This window comes from Oncorhynchus gorbuscha, linkage group LG08 (assembly GCF_021184085.1).
Source record: "Oncorhynchus gorbuscha isolate QuinsamMale2020 ecotype Even-year linkage group LG08, OgorEven_v1.0, whole genome shotgun sequence".
NCBI classification, from domain to species: Eukaryota; Metazoa; Chordata; class Actinopteri; order Salmoniformes; family Salmonidae; genus Oncorhynchus; species Oncorhynchus gorbuscha.
The window spans coordinates 51903591-51922875 of NC_060180.1; the positions used below are offsets into that span (position 1 = coordinate 51903591).

The window sequence follows — 19285 nt, forward strand, 5'->3', positions numbered from 1 at the left end:
GTTCCCCCCGTGCCATCTACAGCTTTTCATACCATACAAACTCAGCAAAAAAAAGAAACGGCCCTTTTTCAGGACCTTGTCTTTCAAAGATAATTTGTAAAAATCCAAATAAATCCAAATAACTTCTCAGATCAACATTGGAAAGAGTTTAAACACTGTTTCCCATGCTTGTTCAATGAACCATAAACAATTAATGAACATGCACCTGTGGAACGGTCGTTAAGACACTAACAGCTTACAGATGGTAGGCAACTAAGGTCACAGGTATAAAAACTTAGGACACTAAAGAGGCCTTTCTACTGACTCTTAAAAACACAAAGAAAGATTTCCAGGGTCCCTGCAAATCTGCGTGTACGTGCCTTAGGCATGCTGCAACGAGGCATGAGGACTGCAGATGTGGCCAGGGCAATAAATTGCCATGTCCACACTGTGAGACGCCTAAGACAGAGGTACAAGGAGACAGGACGGACAGCTGATCGTCCTCAAAGTGGCAGATCACGTGTAACAGTACATCGGAACATCACACCTGTGGGACAGGATGGCAACAACTGCCCGAGTTACACCAGGAACGCACAATCCCTCTATCAGTGCTCAGACTGTCCGCAATAAACAGAGAGGCTGGACTGAGGGCTTGTAGGCCTGTTGTAAGGGGCAGGTCCTCACCACGTATCACCGGCAACAACGACGCCAATGGGCACAAACCCACCGTCGCCGGATCAGACCGGACTGGCAAAAAGTTATCTTCACTGACGTGTCGCGGGTTTGTCTCACCAGGGGTGATGGTCGGATTCGTGTTTGTCATCGAAGGAATGAGCGTTACACTGACGCCTGTACTCCGGAGCGGGATCGATTTGAAGGGGGAGGGTCCGTCATGGTCTGCTGCGGTGTTACAGCATCATCGGACTGAGCTTGTTGTCATTGCAGGCAATCTCAACTCTGTAACTGTGCGTTACAGGGAAGACATCCTCCTCCCTCATGTGGTACCCTTCCTGCAGGCTCATCCTGACATGACCCTCCAGCATGACAATGCCACCAGCCATACTGCTCGTGTGCGATTTCCTTCAGGACAGGAATGTCAGTGTTCTGCCATGGCCAGCGAAGAGCCCGGATCTCAATCCCATTGAGCTGTTGGATCGGAGGGTGAGGGCTAGGGTCATTCCCTCAGAAATATCCAGGAACTTGCAGTGCCTTGGTGGAAGAGTGGGGTAACATCTCACAGCAAGAACAGGCAAATATGGTGAGTCCATGAGGAGGAGATGCACTGCAGTACTTAATGCAGCTGGTGGCCACACCAGATACTGACTGTTACTTTTGATTTTGACCCCCCCTTTGTTCAGGGACACATTATTCCATTTGTTAGTCACATGTATGTGGAACTTGTTCAGTTCATGTCTCAGTTGTTGAATCTTATGTTCATACAACTATTTACACATGTTAAGTTTCCTGAAAATAAACGCAGTTGACAGTGAGAGAATGTTTCTTTTTTTTTGCTAAGTTTACCTGTAATATACAGCAGGGGACAGGGCATGTTCTGACAGGGCATGTTCTGACAGGGCATGTTCTGACAGGGCATGTTCTGACAGGGCATGTTCTGACAGGGCATGTTCTGACAGGGCATGTTCTGACAGGGCATGTTCTGCCCTTTAGAGGTATTTTGAGGCGTTTCCACGACATTTTCATTTGTGGGAGAAAAAAACAAAAACGTAAATAACGAATGTGGAAATGTTTCTACGGTCGTGTATTAGCAAAAAAGCAAGCATTTACTCAATTAATGTCATTGTAACAGTTTATATTTGTATTATTAATTTAAAATCACACATGTAAAAATTCACATTATTTGTGGTGTTAGCTGCCTAAATGTGATGCCTAACAATTGGACACACCAATGATCAGTATTAACATTCGTAAAAAGAAATATAATAAATATAATTACAGGACTACTAAGTAATTTATGGAACATGGTTGATCTATTCCTCTGGTGGGCCTTCGAAAAGATCATTAGGTCCGTCAGCGTGCTGGTATTGAGCTGGATTCTCCTGTCCTTTTTACACTATTCATTAATGAAAAAAGCCCATTTCCACCTTGTCTGAAGCAAAAAAAAATGAAATACATATTTAACTAGTTTAAGTGACAAATGAACTAAACTGACCATACACTGCTTAGTGACTGTTGCTCTCATATCTTTTAGACTGAGTCCATGTCACAAAAAAATCAAAAGCGATAGCCCCGCGAAAGCTCTTAGATGTCTTTTGTACCAACGTTTTGTGGCAGGCTTTGCAGAACACAGGATCTTGAATGGCCTCGACCCCCACCCAATCAATCTTCCATCCCTCGATGGTAGTGTTTTTTTTACTGTGGTTTTGACGGTTGACTTGCTCAACAGTAGAGGCTAGCGGTGGGTCATTATTATTAACATATTTTTCCACTTCTGCTGCCGCTGATGTTTGCGCCTTCGTTTTTCAAATTAGAAATCGCTCAATGCCAATAAAATAAAAAAAATTGAGAAAGGGGAGCAGGTCTGCTTACAGTGGACAGATTTTGACAGGAGTTAACTCCTTCACTTCGCCTCTGTTATTATTGCCCGAGGTGCCCAGGCTGTGCGAGATGGGGGGGGGCTTGATCCCGCTACTGCAGCTGGTGTATAGTTTTAATTTGTGATAGCTTACAATACATTTAAGGGCATTTATTTGCCCTCATTATGACAATTAGGGGGCATTTAAGAAACTTTAGTGGGCATTTCTGCCCCAAGTCCTCGTTAAATTCCAACCCCGATACAGCACCTTACAGTATTGTAGTGTCTTCCACATACCTTACACCTCCATCCGTTGGTAGGGATGTCGTCGATGGCCGGTTGCAGGCAGAAGGTGTGGTAGCCTTTGTCACACATGTCACACACCAACATCTTATCGTCCTCCCCTGGGTTCCTGCACACAGGGAGAAGGACACTTGAGGGCTGTACATATATTCTTTGGCTCTATGGACTCTATACGTAGCCCCTTGTGCTCTAATCCTTGAAACTAACGACTGTTGCAAAGTCACAGCTAAAGGGTCAATGTGTTGCTCTAATCTGTATTGCAGAGCTGACCTGAATTTATCACGGACTCGGTTGCTAACAGTAACCAGGCTGTTTGAGGTACGAGACGAAAGAGCAGTGCCTGAGGGTGCGTTACCCACAAACCATAGTGGAAGCACAAACAAAAATCACAGTTTCCACCTCCATGCCTGACGGCCACAGACACACACATCTCAATACAGGGCCAGGTCAGGTGTGTGGGTGGACGGATGGGGCGGTTGGAAGGTGACTCACTTGCATGTCTGGCAGACCTTGCACTCGGGGCACTGCCAGCCGGCTCTCCTCAGCGGAGTCACAGCCATGTCCAGGCAGGCCCCGTGGTAGTGCTGCCCACAGCTGGTACAGAAGAGCTGGTCAGGGAGCTCCCCAGGGCTGTCACACAGTGCACAGATAAAGTCGTCTGGAACTAAGAGTGGGAAGAGGGGGAGGGTAAGGAAATGAGAGAGGGTAAGAGGTAGGGAGGGGGGAGAGAGAGAAATGGAGAATAGAATGGGGATTGTGAGTAGCTCGTGTCTAGAGAGTTTTTCCTTGGTCCTACTTATGACAGCATTACTTAAATTATTTCAAGTGTATTATTAGAATGCTGGACTCACATCTGCTGATGGCCAGTTCTATGTGATCTGGACAGAGGAGGGAGAGACTCCTGATATCCTGAAAAGTCCCTGCTGCCCCCGCACATGGGTAATGGTACAGTCGAGCACATCCTTCAGCACAGCACTTGATGGAGGCTCCAAGGCGCTTACAGTACGCACAGTGCTAGAGAAGGGGGAAACAAGAGAGTCAATCAAATGTATTTATACTGAACAAAAATATAAAACTCAACATGCTAAATGTTGGTGCCATAGGCAACAAACAAAAAAATCTAATTTAGTGCACACATTTGTTTACATCCCGGTTAGTCAGCATTTCTCCTTTGCCAAGATAATCCATCCACCTGACAGGTGTGGCATATCAAGAAGCTGATTAAACAGCATTATCATTACACAGGTGCATGTTGTGCTGGGGACAATCAAAGGCCACAAAAAGAATTTCAGTTGTGTCACATAACACAATGCTACAGATGTATCAGGTTGAGGGAGCATGCACAATTGGCATGCTGACTGCAGGAATGTCCACCAGAGCTGTTGCCAGAGAATTGAATGTTCATTTGTCAACCATAAGCCACCTCCAACGGCGCTTTAGAGAATTTGGCAGTACGTCCAACCGGCCTCACAACCGCAGACCATGTGTAACTATGCCAGGCCAGGATCTCCACATCCGGCCTCTTCACCGGTGGGATTGTCTGAGACCAACCACCCGGACGTTGATGAAACTGTAGGTTTCCACAACCAAAGAATTTCTGCATAAACTGTTCAAAACAGTCTCAGGGAAGCTCATCTGCGTGCTCGTCGTCCTCACCAGGATCTTGATCAGAACTGCCGTTCGGCATCGTAATCAACTTCAGTGGGAAAATGCTCAGCTTTGATGGCCACTGGCACACTGGATAAGTGTGCTCTTCACTGATGAATCCGGGTTTCAACTGTACCGGGTAAATGGCAGACAGAATCTATGGTGTCGTGTGGGTGAAACAGGAAGCTATCACATAGCCAAAAACATGGTTCCTATTTACACAGTCAGCAAAGACGGCTTCAAGATCCAAGGTTCCTATTTACACAGCCAGCAAAGACGGCTTCAAGATCCAAGGTTCCTATTTACACAGTCAACAAAGGTGGCTTCAAGAAGATACAAGATTCCATCCATCTCGCACACATTCGCCATCCCAACACTATAACAAAAATAAGGGAGATATTGAAAAATGTCACGTTGAATGACTGTACCAGTCTTCAAATGCTTCAGACACCAATGACACCTTGCAGTCGGTAGACTGTGTGCGTTACATGTTGAAGACACTTATGATTTCAATTATAATAATGATTGAGCCTACTTATACATAATTACACAATCATAAGCTTCCTATTCCATTTGCAGTCTATTGCTACCTGAATAAATAATTAACTTTGGTTATTTAAGAATTCATAATGGTAAAATAGGAAATGGGAATATTATTAATTCATTAGTGCTGCGCTTAAAGCACACTATATTTTGATGAGCGTGTAAAACATTAGTTTGTTAATATTAGGTGTAATAATTCTAATCATGTAGCCAGTAACAATGTCAGAAAATATTTGTTTTGTATTCAGTTAGCACAGTGTGCATTCATTCATATGGTCTCATTTTAGAAGTGATGTTCTCTACCCTGACATTTGTTTGAAATTCACCATTCATAAATCGCAATCTGGCCCCAAAAAATTGCAATTAGATACTGTATTTTGTCCAAATAGTGCAGCCATAGGACTAAGCACGCACCCCTGAGGGGCCCCGGTGTTGAGGGTGAGCTTGGCGGATGTGTTGTTGTCGTCTACCCTCAATCAGGAAGTCCAGGATCCAGTTGCAAAGGGAGATGTTCAGTCCCAGGGTCCTGAGCTTAGCGATGAGCTTGGAGGGCACTATGGTGTTGAACGCTGAGCTGTAGTCAATGAACAGCATTCTCACATAGATGTTCCTCTTGTCCAGGTGGGAGTGGGCAGTGTGGAGTGCAATAGAGATTGCATCATCTGTCGATCTGTATGCAAATTCAGAGGGTCCAGGGTGTCTGGGATGGTGTTGTGAGTCATGACCAGCCTTTCAAAGAATTTCATGTGCAAAAAGTCCCTCAGAGTTGTGGCGATAACAAGAGGCAACATAACACATTCATTCAATCATTTGAAGAATAACCATCCAATTTTTTAAGATGATTGCATGCACACACACACACACACACACACACACACACACACACACACACACACACACACACACACACACACACACACACACACACACACACACACACACACACACACATTTTAAGCACCCGACGACAGCAAGCAATGCCCCTCAGCCACAAAGCACTTCATGGCTACAGGGCGATTGTCATTTAGACAGGTTATCTTGGCATTCTTGAGCACAGGGTCTATGGTGGTCTGCTTGAAACATATAGGTATAACAGACTGGGTCAGGGAGAGGTTGAAAATATTAGTGGAGACACCTGACAGCTGGTCAGTGTATGCTCGGAGTAGACGTCCTGGTAATCCGTCTGGCCCCGCGGCCTTGTGAATGTTGACCTGTTTAAAAGGTCTTACTCACGTCGGCTCCTGGGAGCGAGATCACACAGTCGTCCAGTACTCACTGGGCAGCTCGCGGCTGGCTTTCCCTGTGTAATCCATGATATTTTGCAAGCCCTGCCACATCCTGTATTGACGTTTTGACTGTTTGATGGCTCATCAGAGGTTGTAGCTGGATGTCTTATAAGCGTCAAATGCTCCCCCCACTGTGGGGACTACGTCGCCAATGCACTTATTAAATAAGCCGCTGACTGAGGTGGTAAACTCCCCAATGCCATCAGATGAATCCCGGAACACATTCCAGTCTGTGATAGCCGAAACAGTCCTGTAGCCTAGCATCTGCTTCATTGGACCACTTCTGTAGTGAGCGTATCACTGGTACCTCCTGTTTGAGTTTTTGCTTCTTAGCAGGAATCAGGAGGATAGAGTTATGGTCAGATTTGCCAAATGGAATGCGAGGGAGAGCTTTGTATGGATTTCTATGTGTGGACTAAAAGGTGATCAAGTGTTTTATTGCCTCTAGTTGCACAGGTGACATGCTGGTAAAAATGAGGTCAAGCAGATTTCAGTTTCCCTGCATTAAAATCACTGGGCACAAGGAATGCTCTGGATGTGCCTCCAGGACATAGTGCTTTTACAGTAACAGATTAAAATTGATACAATATGGTAATCCAGTCCCTAACAGCATCTACAAACCAATTGAAAAACTCCTACAACAAAGGACAAATAATTTCAAAGGACGACCTCTCTAAAGTATTGTCCACAGAATGCAGCATTGCTCATGCAAGTCCGTGGTTCCCTCATCCTTTCATGCTTCCTTTAAAACCATCCATCAATGCTCTCAGTGCTTCCAGATCAAAAAGGTTCCCTTTGTCACACCATGATTAGCCCATTGATGTTAACATTTCCCTTACAGAGTGTCATATCATATGCTAATGGTACTTCAGATTCCCTCAGATGTTATTCCCCAAATACACCGAGTCATGCCTCGGCTCATTCATCTGCAATGATCTGAACAAACTGACCAGGCGAAAGCCAGCCTACTGATGAGCTTCCACCATATTGCTATCACTCTTCAAGTCTTTTCCAACCATTGCAGATGAAGGCGGATGGAGGTTTAGACACTTGAAAAGGAGCTGGTTGATTTGCTGATGGTCTAGCAGGCAAAGAGGTGCCAGACAAATGGGATGTGCCCCAAATGGATCCCTATTCCCTGTAGGCCCAAGGCAAAATGAGTGCACTATATAGGGAATAGGGTGCCATTTGGGACACAGCCACCCAGTCAGGGGTCTGTGAGTTGTGTTGGTGCTAATGCTACAGTAGGCACCGAGCTAAGCCACCATGACTCTATACAGCCTTCACTGTTGAGTGGCATGACCTTTTCCATTTCACAGCTGAGAGAGAGGAGAGAGCAGTGCTGCCAGGGGCGACCTTTACCAACCGGCCTGATCCATCACCTCATCAGTCTCTCTCTCTCTCTCCTCCTCCCTCTCTATTAGTCTCTCACTGGAACACCCCTTTCCTGCTGCTGTCATTCATTACAGGCACCATGTTAACACTCACTATGGACACACTGTTAAAGCATATTCATAAACCAGTGCAAAGTTCTACTGTATTTAACCGTAGACACTGAAAACTCACGAGACAGTTCAAATCCTATTCTCTAGAGCAGTGGTATTCAAAGTCGGGGAACACAAAATTAAGAGCACAGAGTATAAAAACTGAGAAAGAGAATTTGAAAAATACAATTTGAGTAAATTCATTTATTGGTTTCTTTTCATTTTGATAAGAGACGAAAATGCAATGAATTGAAGGTAATTTGTTTATGTAAAAACCTTAAAATTACAGACTTTAAGGTTGTCATTAGATTTAGGGTGGGCTTGCAAGAAATTCTTGGGGGGGGAATGGGGTCCACAAAAACTGGCAGAAAAACAAAATTGGGTCCCCACTGAAAAAGTTTGAAATCCACTGCTCTAGTGAACAATCCCATTCACTTTATAGACATGTTTCATTATCAGTGGAATGTGGGCTGCTCACCTCTGTGCTACCTGAGTCGATGGATCTGTCCACGTTGAGCAGTGATTGTCCCTCGCCCACGCACACACCCTGCGACCATAACGCACAGCGGTGATGTGCCCAGCACTGCCCCGACTCCTCAAAGAGAGACCGGGTGTCCACGTCTCCTGGGAGGCCCACATGAGCCAGCTCATCCCAGAACCTGCTTGCCTTGTCTGGGTCGGGTAACTCCCCACAGCTCTTAGCTCCACTGGAAGAGAGATGAAGAGAGATGAGCAAAGACAACTGGAGATGAGGCAGAGGTAGAAAGAGTTGATGAAGCAAAGTGAGGCAACCTGGGAGGAGAAGACCGTAAAGGATTAAGGAGAATAACTAATGCAGAGAGGAGAGGGAGAGAGCAGAAGAGGAGAAAGAGGGGGTGGGAGGGTCGCATTATTTGGCTGTGACACACAAGAGGCTGGCTGTTCAGTCTCATAAAATCTGCTGAAAGGGAAGGGGTTCCCAGAGTCCATGGCTTGCTCTAGTGAGCAGCAAAGCATGCGGAAAATGTGGCGAGAGGGAATTAGCATTTATAAGGACCCTAGTTGGTTTCAGTAAACAGTAAACACACAGACAGCCAAAAACAGAAAGACTGAGGTCTAAGATGGAGGTAGTTAGAATCATATTCTCTGTATAATGCCTTGTCATTGTTATCGCTCTTCTGACAGGAGCTTATATATTGTGCAATATAGGTTTAGTATTCAATGCACCTCATGGAACAGCGCGGACTATGAAGAGACACAATAAAAAAAACACTACACACATGGATTTTGTGTTGTAGATATGTGGTAGTAGAGCAGTGGCCTGAGGGCACACACTTAATGTGTTGTGAAATCTGTTGTGAACGTATTGTAATGTTTTTTTAAATTGTATAACTGCCTTCATTTTGCTGGACCCCAGGAAGAGTAGCTGCTATCTTGGCAACAGCTAATGGGATCCATAATAAATACAAATGCCAACATTCTTTTTGTTTATATCATCCTCCTCCTCCCTCTTCCACATCCTCGGTTTCTCTCCCTCTCCCCACCCGCACACTCTCTCTCCAATGGACCAGTCAAGTCTAGAGACCCGATGACCAATCACACTGCTCCAACACAACAATGCTTGGCTGGCGTTAGCCCGCTGCCAGGGGAGTTGCGGTGTGTGTGCGTTAGTGCTCTGCTCATTACATTACATCACAGGGACCCCAGGGAGATGCTCTATTGGCTCCAAAAGAGCCAAAACAAATTAGGCAGCTGTCCAAAACGTGTCCAGGGAGGTTCCTTTGTTGGCATAGCGCACAGTATGCACGCACACAAATGTACAGCGTGCGCGCACACACACACTGCAAACGCTCACGTGTTAGTGTTACTCGTGGCATCGTAGGGCCCCTGGTGACCACAGTAGGCAGAAAAGGCTTGCTAAGGTGGAGCAGAGCGGCACCAATTTAGCCCTCAAGAGCAGAGTGCTAGCATTCATAGACGCACTCAGACCCTTCCTCTGAAATATACAAAGCACTTATTCCACACATCAACTCTGAGATTACAGATCTCATCTGCCAGCTAAATCACGTCCTATAACGATGCTGCACACACACATCTTCGTTTGATAATGTTTTCATGTTCCTTTGTTTATGCTCATGTGTCATGTTTCTCACTCAAAGTCTGTGCGTCTGTATTGGACAACAGCAGCAAAGCTCAGCTCTCATTTTCACCCAGCTCATTAGCCGGCTAGAGGCCAGGACAGATTTCACCGTCCCTGCTCAGCCAGACCAGCTCCGCTGGCCAAACCCTCTGCCAGCCAGCTCTACTTACTTCCGTGTGTCCCTCTGTCCTGAGCTGGCCTCTCCAGCCGAGTCACTGGGCTTAGTGGTTCTGTCACCACCGCCTTGGCTGGCCTTCCTGTGGTCACTGGAATGGCCTACTCCGCCTGTCGCACTGCGCTCGTGTCCAGGCGAGGAGTCAAATACTCGGAGATCCCCCTGACCCAGCAGACTGCGGCCATCACAGTAACAGAAGGCACAGAGCTGCTCACTGAGAGAGAGAAAGAGCGAGAAAGAGAGAGGGTTAATTATATATGGGACATTCAGCTATGCATGCAGTACATAAAAGTAGGAAAATGTATGAACTCACTACAGTAAGTCACTCTGGATAAGAGCATCTGCTAAACGTGTCTGCTAAATGACAAAAATGGAAATGGTCACTGGCTGGTCGTGAATTAATTATCTTTGGTATGGCCTGGTCAGGTGCAAGCAAAGCAAGAATACAGTCGTGGCCAAAATTTGAGAACGACACAAATATTAATTTCCACAAAGTTTGCTGCTTCAGTGTCTTTAGATATTTTGTCAGCTGTTACTATGGAATACTGAAGTATAATTACAAGCATTTCATAAGTGTCAAAGGCTTTTATTGACAATTACATGAAGTTGATGCAAAAAGTCAATATATGCAGTGTTGACCCTTCTATTTCAAGACCTCTGCAATCCGCCCTGATATGCTGTCAATTAACTTCAGAACCACATTCTGACTGATGGCAGCCCATTCTTGCATAATCAATGCTTGGAGTTTGTCAGAATTTGTGGGGTTTTGTTTGTCTACCCGCCTCTTGAGGATTGACCACAAGTTCTCAATGGGATTAGGATCTGGGGTGTTTCCTTGCCATGGACCTAAAATATTGATGTTTTGTTCCCCGAGCCACTTAGTTATCACATTTGCCTTATGGTAAGGTGCTCCATCATGCTGGAAAAGGCATTTTTCGTCACCAAACTGTTCCTGGATGGTTGGGAGAAGTTGCTCTCGGAGGATGTGTTGGTACCATTCTTTAGTCATGTCTGTGTTTAGGCAAAATTGTGAGTGAGCCCACTCCCTTAGCTGAGAAGCAACCCCACACTTGAATGGTCTCAGGATGCTTTACTGTTGGTCATCGCTAACAGCCACCACTAACATTGAGTGGCTACTGCCAACATACTGACTCAACTCCAGCCACTTTAATAATGGAAAGATGGAAATTGATGTAAAAAAAATGTATCACTAGCCACTTTAAACAATGCCACTTAATATTTACATTACTCATCTCATATGTATATGTATATACTGTACTCTATTCTACTGCATCTTGCCATCTTTATGTAATACATGAATCACGAGCCACTTTAAACTACAGCACTATGTTTATATACCCTACATTACTCATCATGCAAATACTGTACTCTATACCATCTACTGCATCTTGCCTCTCCGTTCTGTACCATCACTCATTCATATACAGTGGGGCTAAAAAGTATTTAGTCAGTCACCAATTGTGCAAGTTCTCCCACTTAAAAAGATGAGAACTGCAATTTTCATCATAGGTACACTTCAACTATGACAGACAAAATGAGAAGAAAATCCAGAAAATCACGTAGGATTTTTAATGAATTTATATGAAAATGGTGGAAAATAAGTATTAGGTCAATAAAAGTTTCTCAATACTTTGTTATATACCCTTTGTTGGCAATGACAGAGGTCAAACGTTTTCTGTACGTTTTTTTCAAGGTTTTCACACACTGTTGCTGGTATTTTGGCCCATTCCTCCATGCAGATCTCCTCTAGAGCAGTGATGTTTTGGGGCAACACAGACTTTCAACTCCCTCCAAAGATTTTCTATGGGGTTGAGATCTGGAGACTGGCTAGGCCACTCCAGGACCTTGAAATGCTTCTTACGAAGCCACTCCGTCATTGCCCGGGCGGTGTGTTTGGGATCCTTGTCATGCTGAAAGACCCAGCCACGTTTCATCTTCAATGCCCTTGCTGATGGAAGGAGGTTTTCACTCAAAATCTCACAATACATGGCCCCATTCATTCTTTCCTTTACACGGATCAGTCGTCCTGGTCCCTTTGCAGAAAAACAACCCCAAAGCATGATGTTTCCAACCCCATGCTTCACAGTAGGTATGGTGTTCTTTGGATGCAACTCAGCATTCTATGTCCTCCAAACATGACGAGTTTAGTTTTTACCAAAAAGTTATATTTTGGTTTCATCTGACCATATGACATTCTCCCAATCTTCTTTTGGATCATCCAAATGCTCTCTAGCAAACTTCAGACGGGCCTGGACATGTACTGGCTTAAGCAGGGGGACACGTCTGGCACTGCAGGATTTGAGTACCTGGCGGCGTAGTGTGTTACTGATGGTAGGCTTTGTTACTTTGGTCCCAGCTCTCTGCAGGTCATTCACTAGGTCCCCCCGTGCAGTTCTGGGATTTTTGCTCACCGTTCTTGTGATCATTTTGACCCCACGGGGTGAGATCTTGCGTGGAGCCCCAGATCGAGGGAGATTATCAGTGATCTTGTATGTCTTCCATTTCCTAATAATTGCTCCCACAGTTGATTTCTTCAAACCAAGTTGCTTACCTATTGCAGATTCATTCTTCCCAGCCTGGTGCAGGTCTACAATTTTGTTTCTGGTGTCCTTTGACAGCTCTTTGGTCTTGTCCATAGTAGAGTTTGGAGTGTGATTGTTTTAGACTCTTTTATACTGATAACAAGTTCAAACAGGTGCCATTAATACAGGTAACGAGTGGAGGACAGAGGAGCCTCAAAGAAGAAGTTATAGGTCTGTGAGAGCCAGAAATCTTGCTTGTTTGTAGGTGACCAAATACTTGTTTTCCACCATAATTTGCAAATAAATTAATTACAAATCCTACAATGTGATTTTCTGGATTTTTTTCCCCCTCATTTTGTCTGTCATAGTTGAAGTGTACCTATGATGAAAATTACAGGCCTCTCATCTTTTTAAGTGGAAGAACTTGCACAATTGGTGGCTGACTAAATAATTTTTTGCCCCACTGTATCTTTATGTATATATTCTTTATCCTTTACACTTGTGTGTATAAGGTAGTAGTTGAATTGTTAGGTCAGATTACTCGTTGGTTATTACTGCATTGTCGGAACTAGAAGCACAAGCATTTCGCTACACTCGCATTAACATCTGCTAACCATGTGTATGTGACAAATACATTTGATTTGATTTTTGATTTGGTTGGCATGACACAGGACTGATGGTAGCGCTCACCTAGTCTTCTCCAGACAAACTTTTTTTTCCAGATGCCCTAAACAATCGGAAAGGGGATTCAGAGAAAATGACTTCACCCCAATCCTCAGCAGTCCAATCCCTGTTCATTTTGCAGAATATCAGTCTGTCCCTGATGTTTTTCCTGGAGAGAAGTGGCTTCTTTGCTGCCCTTCTTGACACCAGGCCATCCTCCAAAAGTATTTGTCTCACTGTGTGTGCAGATGCACTCACACCTGCCTGTTGCCATTCCTGAGCAAGCTCTTTACTGGTGGTGCCCCGATCCCACAGCTGAATCAACTGTAGGAGACGGTCCTGGCGCTTGTTGGACTTTCTTGGGCGCCCTGAAGCCTTCTTCACAACAATTGAACCACTCCTTGAAGTTCTTGATGATCCGATAAATGGTTGATTTAGGTGCAATCTTACTGGCAGCAATATCCTTGCCTGAAACCCCTTTTGTGCAAAGCAATGATGACGGCACATGTTTTCTTGCAGGTAACCATGGTTGACAGAGGAAGAACAATGATTCCAAGAACCACCCTCCTTTTGAAGCTTCCAGTCTGTTATTCGAATTCAATCAGCATGACAGAGAGATCTCCAGCCTTGTCCTCGTCAACACTCACACCTGTGTTAAAGAGAGAATCACTGACATGATGTCAGCTGGTCCTTTTGTGGCAGGGCTGAAATGCAGTGAAAATGTTTTTTTGGGGGGATTCAGTTTATTTGCATGGCAAAGAGGGACTTTGCAATTAATTGCAATTCATCTGATCACTCTTCATAGCATTCTGGAGTGTATGCAAATTGCCATCATACAAGCTGAGGCAGCAGACTGAAAATGTATGCGTGTCATTCTCAAAACTTTGGGCCGCGACGGTACACACACAGCAATATATTCTTACAACAAAAATCTGTCTGAATTGAAAGTTACACATAGACCTTTGATCAACCTATACTCAATCAACTGATCAAGCCACATCCATGTATTTGAGGATCCAAAACAGAGGATCTCGAGCCATCATAGAGAGATGGGCCGAGAGGTTGGGAGTCCGTGTGTGAGGGAAAGTAAAGCGAGCCAGGCAGAGCAGACCAGCGCAGGCAGCAAACATTTATCAGGTTGGTTTCTAGAGGAGATAGGCTTGTTAATAAGATTAATACGATCCCTGGAGAGATTCTGCCTGTCTGGCCTGACTGCCCCTCCATCAGCAACATCGACAGTGCAGTCAGTCTGGGAGATTGATTACAACCTTTAACAGAGTGACACCTGGGGGGGGGGTTCACTGTGCATGCGTGTGTTTGTGCATTAATGAGAATAGCAGAGAAGCCCATATGCTGTACGCATGTACACTGACAGACGGACCTATACATATCTCATTAACAAATATACACAAACATGCAGACAGACCACATACAATACATACATATGAAGACTTGACGTAGGCCTCTCTGACTGACCTGCTTTTGGCTCCTCGGGTAGTAGCAGGGCCAGCGGCGGAGGGTTCGGCTGCATCCCCAGTCTGAGGACTCTGGACGTGGGGAGAGTGGGGCTTCTCCTCGGTCTCCCCCGGACCCTCAGTGGTAACCACATCCACACTGTCCACCTGCTGCTGGGCTGGAGCATCTGATGGTGCAAAGACACATAGGATGGGGTTTAGAGGCAGAGAAGCATGAATATCTAGCCATAGAATCTAACCGGTACGTTTCCATAGATTTCTATCAGTCATGTATATTTGTGCCCTGAAGTGATCATCCATCTACCAAATGCCAGATCAGATGTGAATACAGACATGAAGTCTCTGACCGACACGGAGGACTGGACTGTTGTCTTCAGTTCCAGGCTATTTGCTCCAGGTCAGAAACAGAAACACCCTTTGGTAGAGCAAGGGATGATGGTGGGAATATGGAGACCATATGCTGGAGCGCTGATTGCAGTAAACCCAAGGGGAGCCCACAGGCAGGTTTCCAGTCACATACGACAATAACAACGTCGACAAAAACACCAATTACTCACGTCACTTCAGACAAACAGAACAGAGGGTTATTAGAAACCTGAATAGTGGCCATGGCCTTTTACACAGACACTTTGAAGATTGGACTATAATTGGACATCTGACAAGTAACCTCTTTGAGTGGTTTGTGGTTTTGGTTGCGTTTTGACATGTCTGTGGCTGGCCTGCACTTGCAGTTACATTCCATCTATTGCTGGTTTGTAATTTTGATGAGCATTTAGCTAACATGTCAATGCCACTGGCAATTAGGGGATAAATAGATGTATTTAGTCCCAAAGGTCAAAGGTCTTCTCCAAGGTATGTTCATTGTTTAGGTTTGAAGGTCAGTAATGTATTGATAACCTATTGAGACAATTACTATGGCAACAAGCATGAAAGGAAAGGTAAAGTGGCCTAAACACATGGTGTCATGAAAGGACAGTCAGACAGACACAGGAAGGATTGGTACTAAAGGTCATGTCACGACCTCGGTGTTGACTTTTTCTGTTCTTGAACTCAAGGGCCAAGAGTATTGTAAAGACACATTGCGAGTGAAGACCCTTCAGTTCCAACTGCCTGAAAAGAAAGCAGACAGTAATGCAGAGTCTGACTCCGTTCACCAGCACGCCCCTATAGGAGCCCTAGAAGCCAGTCGGTGAGATAAATAACAATAGTGATTGTGTAACTTTTTCATAAAAATTGGGAACTTCGACCAACAAAATCCATACCCATTGTTAAAGCAAAGTAAAATAACATATCCCACTCCCAAATGCATGCACACACACACCCTCTGAAACACCTACAAGGTCTAGAGCTGAGAGAAGAAAATCACTCCAACTATATAGCACCGTCCAACAACAGTGCATTCGTAAAGTATTCAGACCCCTTTTCCACATTTTGTCAAGTTACAGCCTTATTTTAAAATGTATTAAATTGTTTGTTTTTCCATCAACCTACATACAATACCACATAATGCAACACAATGTTGAGAAATTGAGCAAATGTATATAAAAAAAAAAACATTTAATATCACACTTACATAAGGATTCAGACCCTTTACTCAGTACTTTGTTGAAGCACCTTTGTCAGCGATTACAGCCTCGGGTCTTGCCACTCCTGCGTTGTCTTGGCTGTGTGATTAGGGTTGCTGTCCTGTTGGAAGGTGAACCTTCACCACAATCTGAGGTCCAGAGCACTCTAGAGCAGGTTTTTATTAAGGATATCTGTACTTTGTTCCATTCAACTTTCCCTCCATCCTGACTAGTCTTCCCAGTCCGTGCGACTGAGAAACATCCCCACAACATGATGCTGCCACCACCATGCTTCAACGTAGGGATGGTGCCTGGTTTCCTCCAGATGTGGTGCTTGAAATTCAGGCCAGAGAGTTCAATCTTTGTTTCATCAGACCAGAGAATCTTGTTTCTCATGGTCTGAGAGTCCTTAAAGGTATCTTTTGGCGAAGTCCAAACTGGCGGTCATGTGCCTTTTACTGAAGAGTGGCTTCTGTCTGGCCACTCTACCATAAAGACCTGATTGGTGGAGTGCTGCAGAGATGGTTGTCCTTCTGGAAGGTTCTCCCATCTCCACAAAGGAACTCTAGAGCTCTGTCAGAGTGACCATCGGGTTCTTGGTCACCTCCCTGACCAAGGCCCTTCTCCCTTGATTGCTCAGTTTGGCCAGTCTTGGCAGTTCCATACTTCTTCCATTTAAGAATGATAGAGGCCACTGTGTTCTTGGGGACCTTCAATGCTGCAGAAATATTTTGTTACCATTCCCCAGATCTGTGCCTCAACACAATCCTGTCCCGGAGCTCTACAGACAATTCCTTCAACCTCATTGCTTGGTTTTTGCTCTGACAACTATGGGACCTTATATTAACAGGTGTGTACCTTTCCAAGTAATTTCCAATCAATTTAATTTACCACAGGTGGACTCCAAGTTGAAGAAACATCTCAAGGATGATCAAAGGGTCTGAATACTTATGTAAATAAGGTAACGTCATGATGGGGTATTGTGTGTAGATTTATGAGGGGATAAAAAAAAAAGTCTGTAAGGTTATAAAACATGGAAAAGGGAAGGGGTCTAAATACTTTCCAAATGCTCTGTATATAGATAAGCCAAGTCCATGACAGCTCTGAGCTGTATGGGAACTGGGAGCAGGTCACGTGATGTACACACATAGAGAAGCATCCAAAATGGGCTGGGGGAGAGTGATGGGATTTTGAAAAGCTTTTAGAGGGCATTAGCCTTGGGCTCCCTCCTGCTCTGCACCTCTCTATGCCAACCTCAGAGCAGGGAGAGAGAGAAAAGGGGGAGAGGAGAAATACAGAGAGGAGAGGGCAGAAGGAGGGAGAGTAAAGAGGGGAGAGAGTCAGATATACTCAGGAATTTTTGTGTCTCTGTGTCCAGTAAGAAGAAAGTTACAGGCAGTTTTGCGAGCCAATGATAACTAGCTTTACAACAATGACTGGAAGTCTTCAGATATCTATCTGCATGCTCTCATTCATCCCTCCCTTCACTCTCCAGGATTGGGGGAGGGAACCACTCCACTGCCTCCTGAGAACTCCTGAGACATTGTATACTTTGAGCAGCCAGGATGTGTCAGCTCTCAGCTCAGCTGGAGTTCAAAATAGGCTATATAGGTCTCACATAGGGGAGGGAGAGGAAGACTGACTCACCTGTTGCATCATGAGGGGGGCTCTCTGAAGTGGCTGCCTCCGTCCCATCCATGCTGCTGTCCTCCTCCTCCTCCTCCTCCTCCTCCTCCTCCTCCACAACCGCTCTCCCTCTTGCACGCCCCCTGAGAGAGCGAGCGAGAAAGACAAGGACGCAAACTTGTGAGGGCCCAAAAAGGTGACAGAATGTTTCCACGTAAACCCGCAAAAAATATCTGTGTAAACAACAAGAAAATGTCCCTATTTTTGACCCCCCTGTTCAAGGACACATTATTCCATTTCTGTTATTCACATGTCTGTGGAACTTGTTCAGTTCATGTCTCAGTTGTTGAATCTTGTTATGTTCATACAAATAGTTACACATGTTAAGTTTGCTGAAAATAAACGCAGTTGACAGCGAGAGGATGTTTCTTTTTTTGCTGAGATATACACTGCTCAAAAAAAATTAAGGGAAAACTTAAACAACAATGTAACTCCAAGTCAATCAACACTTCTGTGAAATCAAACTGTCCACTTAGGAAGCAACACTGATTGACAATACATTTCATATGCTGTTGAGCAAATGGAATAGATAACAGGTGGAAATTATAGGCAATTAGCAAGACAACCCCAATAAAGGAGTGGTTCTGCAGGTGGTGACCACAGACCACTTAATAATAATAATAATAATAACTTCTCAGTTCCTATGCTTCCTGGCTGATGTTTTGGTCACTTTTGAATGCTGGCAGTGCTTTCACTCTAGTGGTAGCATGAGACAGAGTCTACAACCCACACAAGTGGCTCAGGTAGTGCAGCTCATCCAGGATGACACATCAATGCGAACTGTGGCAAGAAGGTTTGCTGTGTCGGTCAGCGTAGTGTCCAGAGCATGGAGGTGTTACCCGGAGACAGGCCAGTACATCAGGAGACGTGGAGGAGGCCGTAGGAGGGCAACAATCCAGCAGCAGGACCGCTACCTCCACCTTTGTGCAGGGAGGAGCACTGCCAGAGCCCTCCAGCAGGCCACAAATGTGTCTGCTCAAACGGTCAGAAACAGACTCCATGAGGGTGGTATGAGGGCCCGACGTCCACAGGTGGGGGTTGTGCTTACAGCCCAACACTGTGCAGGACGTTTGGCATTTGTCAGAGAACACCAAGATTGGCAATTTCGCCTCTGGCGCCCTTGTGCTCTTCACAGATGAAAGCAGGTTCACACTAAGCACATGTGACAGACGTGACAGTCTGGAGACGCCGTGGAGAACGTTCTGCTGCCTGCAACATCCTCCAGCATGACCGGTTTGGTGGTGGGTCAGTCATGGTGTGGGGTGGCATTTCTTTAGGGGGCCG

The 19285-nt window shown here is 45.0% G+C and overlaps 1 protein-coding gene across 1 annotated transcript in view; it reads right to left on the bottom strand.

Annotated features, from left to right (window-relative positions):
- The window catches only part of LOC124041794 (histone-lysine N-methyltransferase 2C-like), a 123501-nt gene that overhangs the window by 92996 nt on the left and 11220 nt on the right, over nt 1–19285 (bottom strand). Inside the window, 7 exon segments of the mRNA XM_046359827.1 lie at nt 2810–2924; nt 3308–3479; nt 3667–3829; nt 8254–8482; nt 10065–10283; nt 14752–14917; nt 17963–18084. Coding sequence (XP_046215783.1) covers nt 2810–2924; nt 3308–3479; nt 3667–3829; nt 8254–8482; nt 10065–10283; nt 14752–14917; nt 17963–18084 — 1186 coding nt within the window.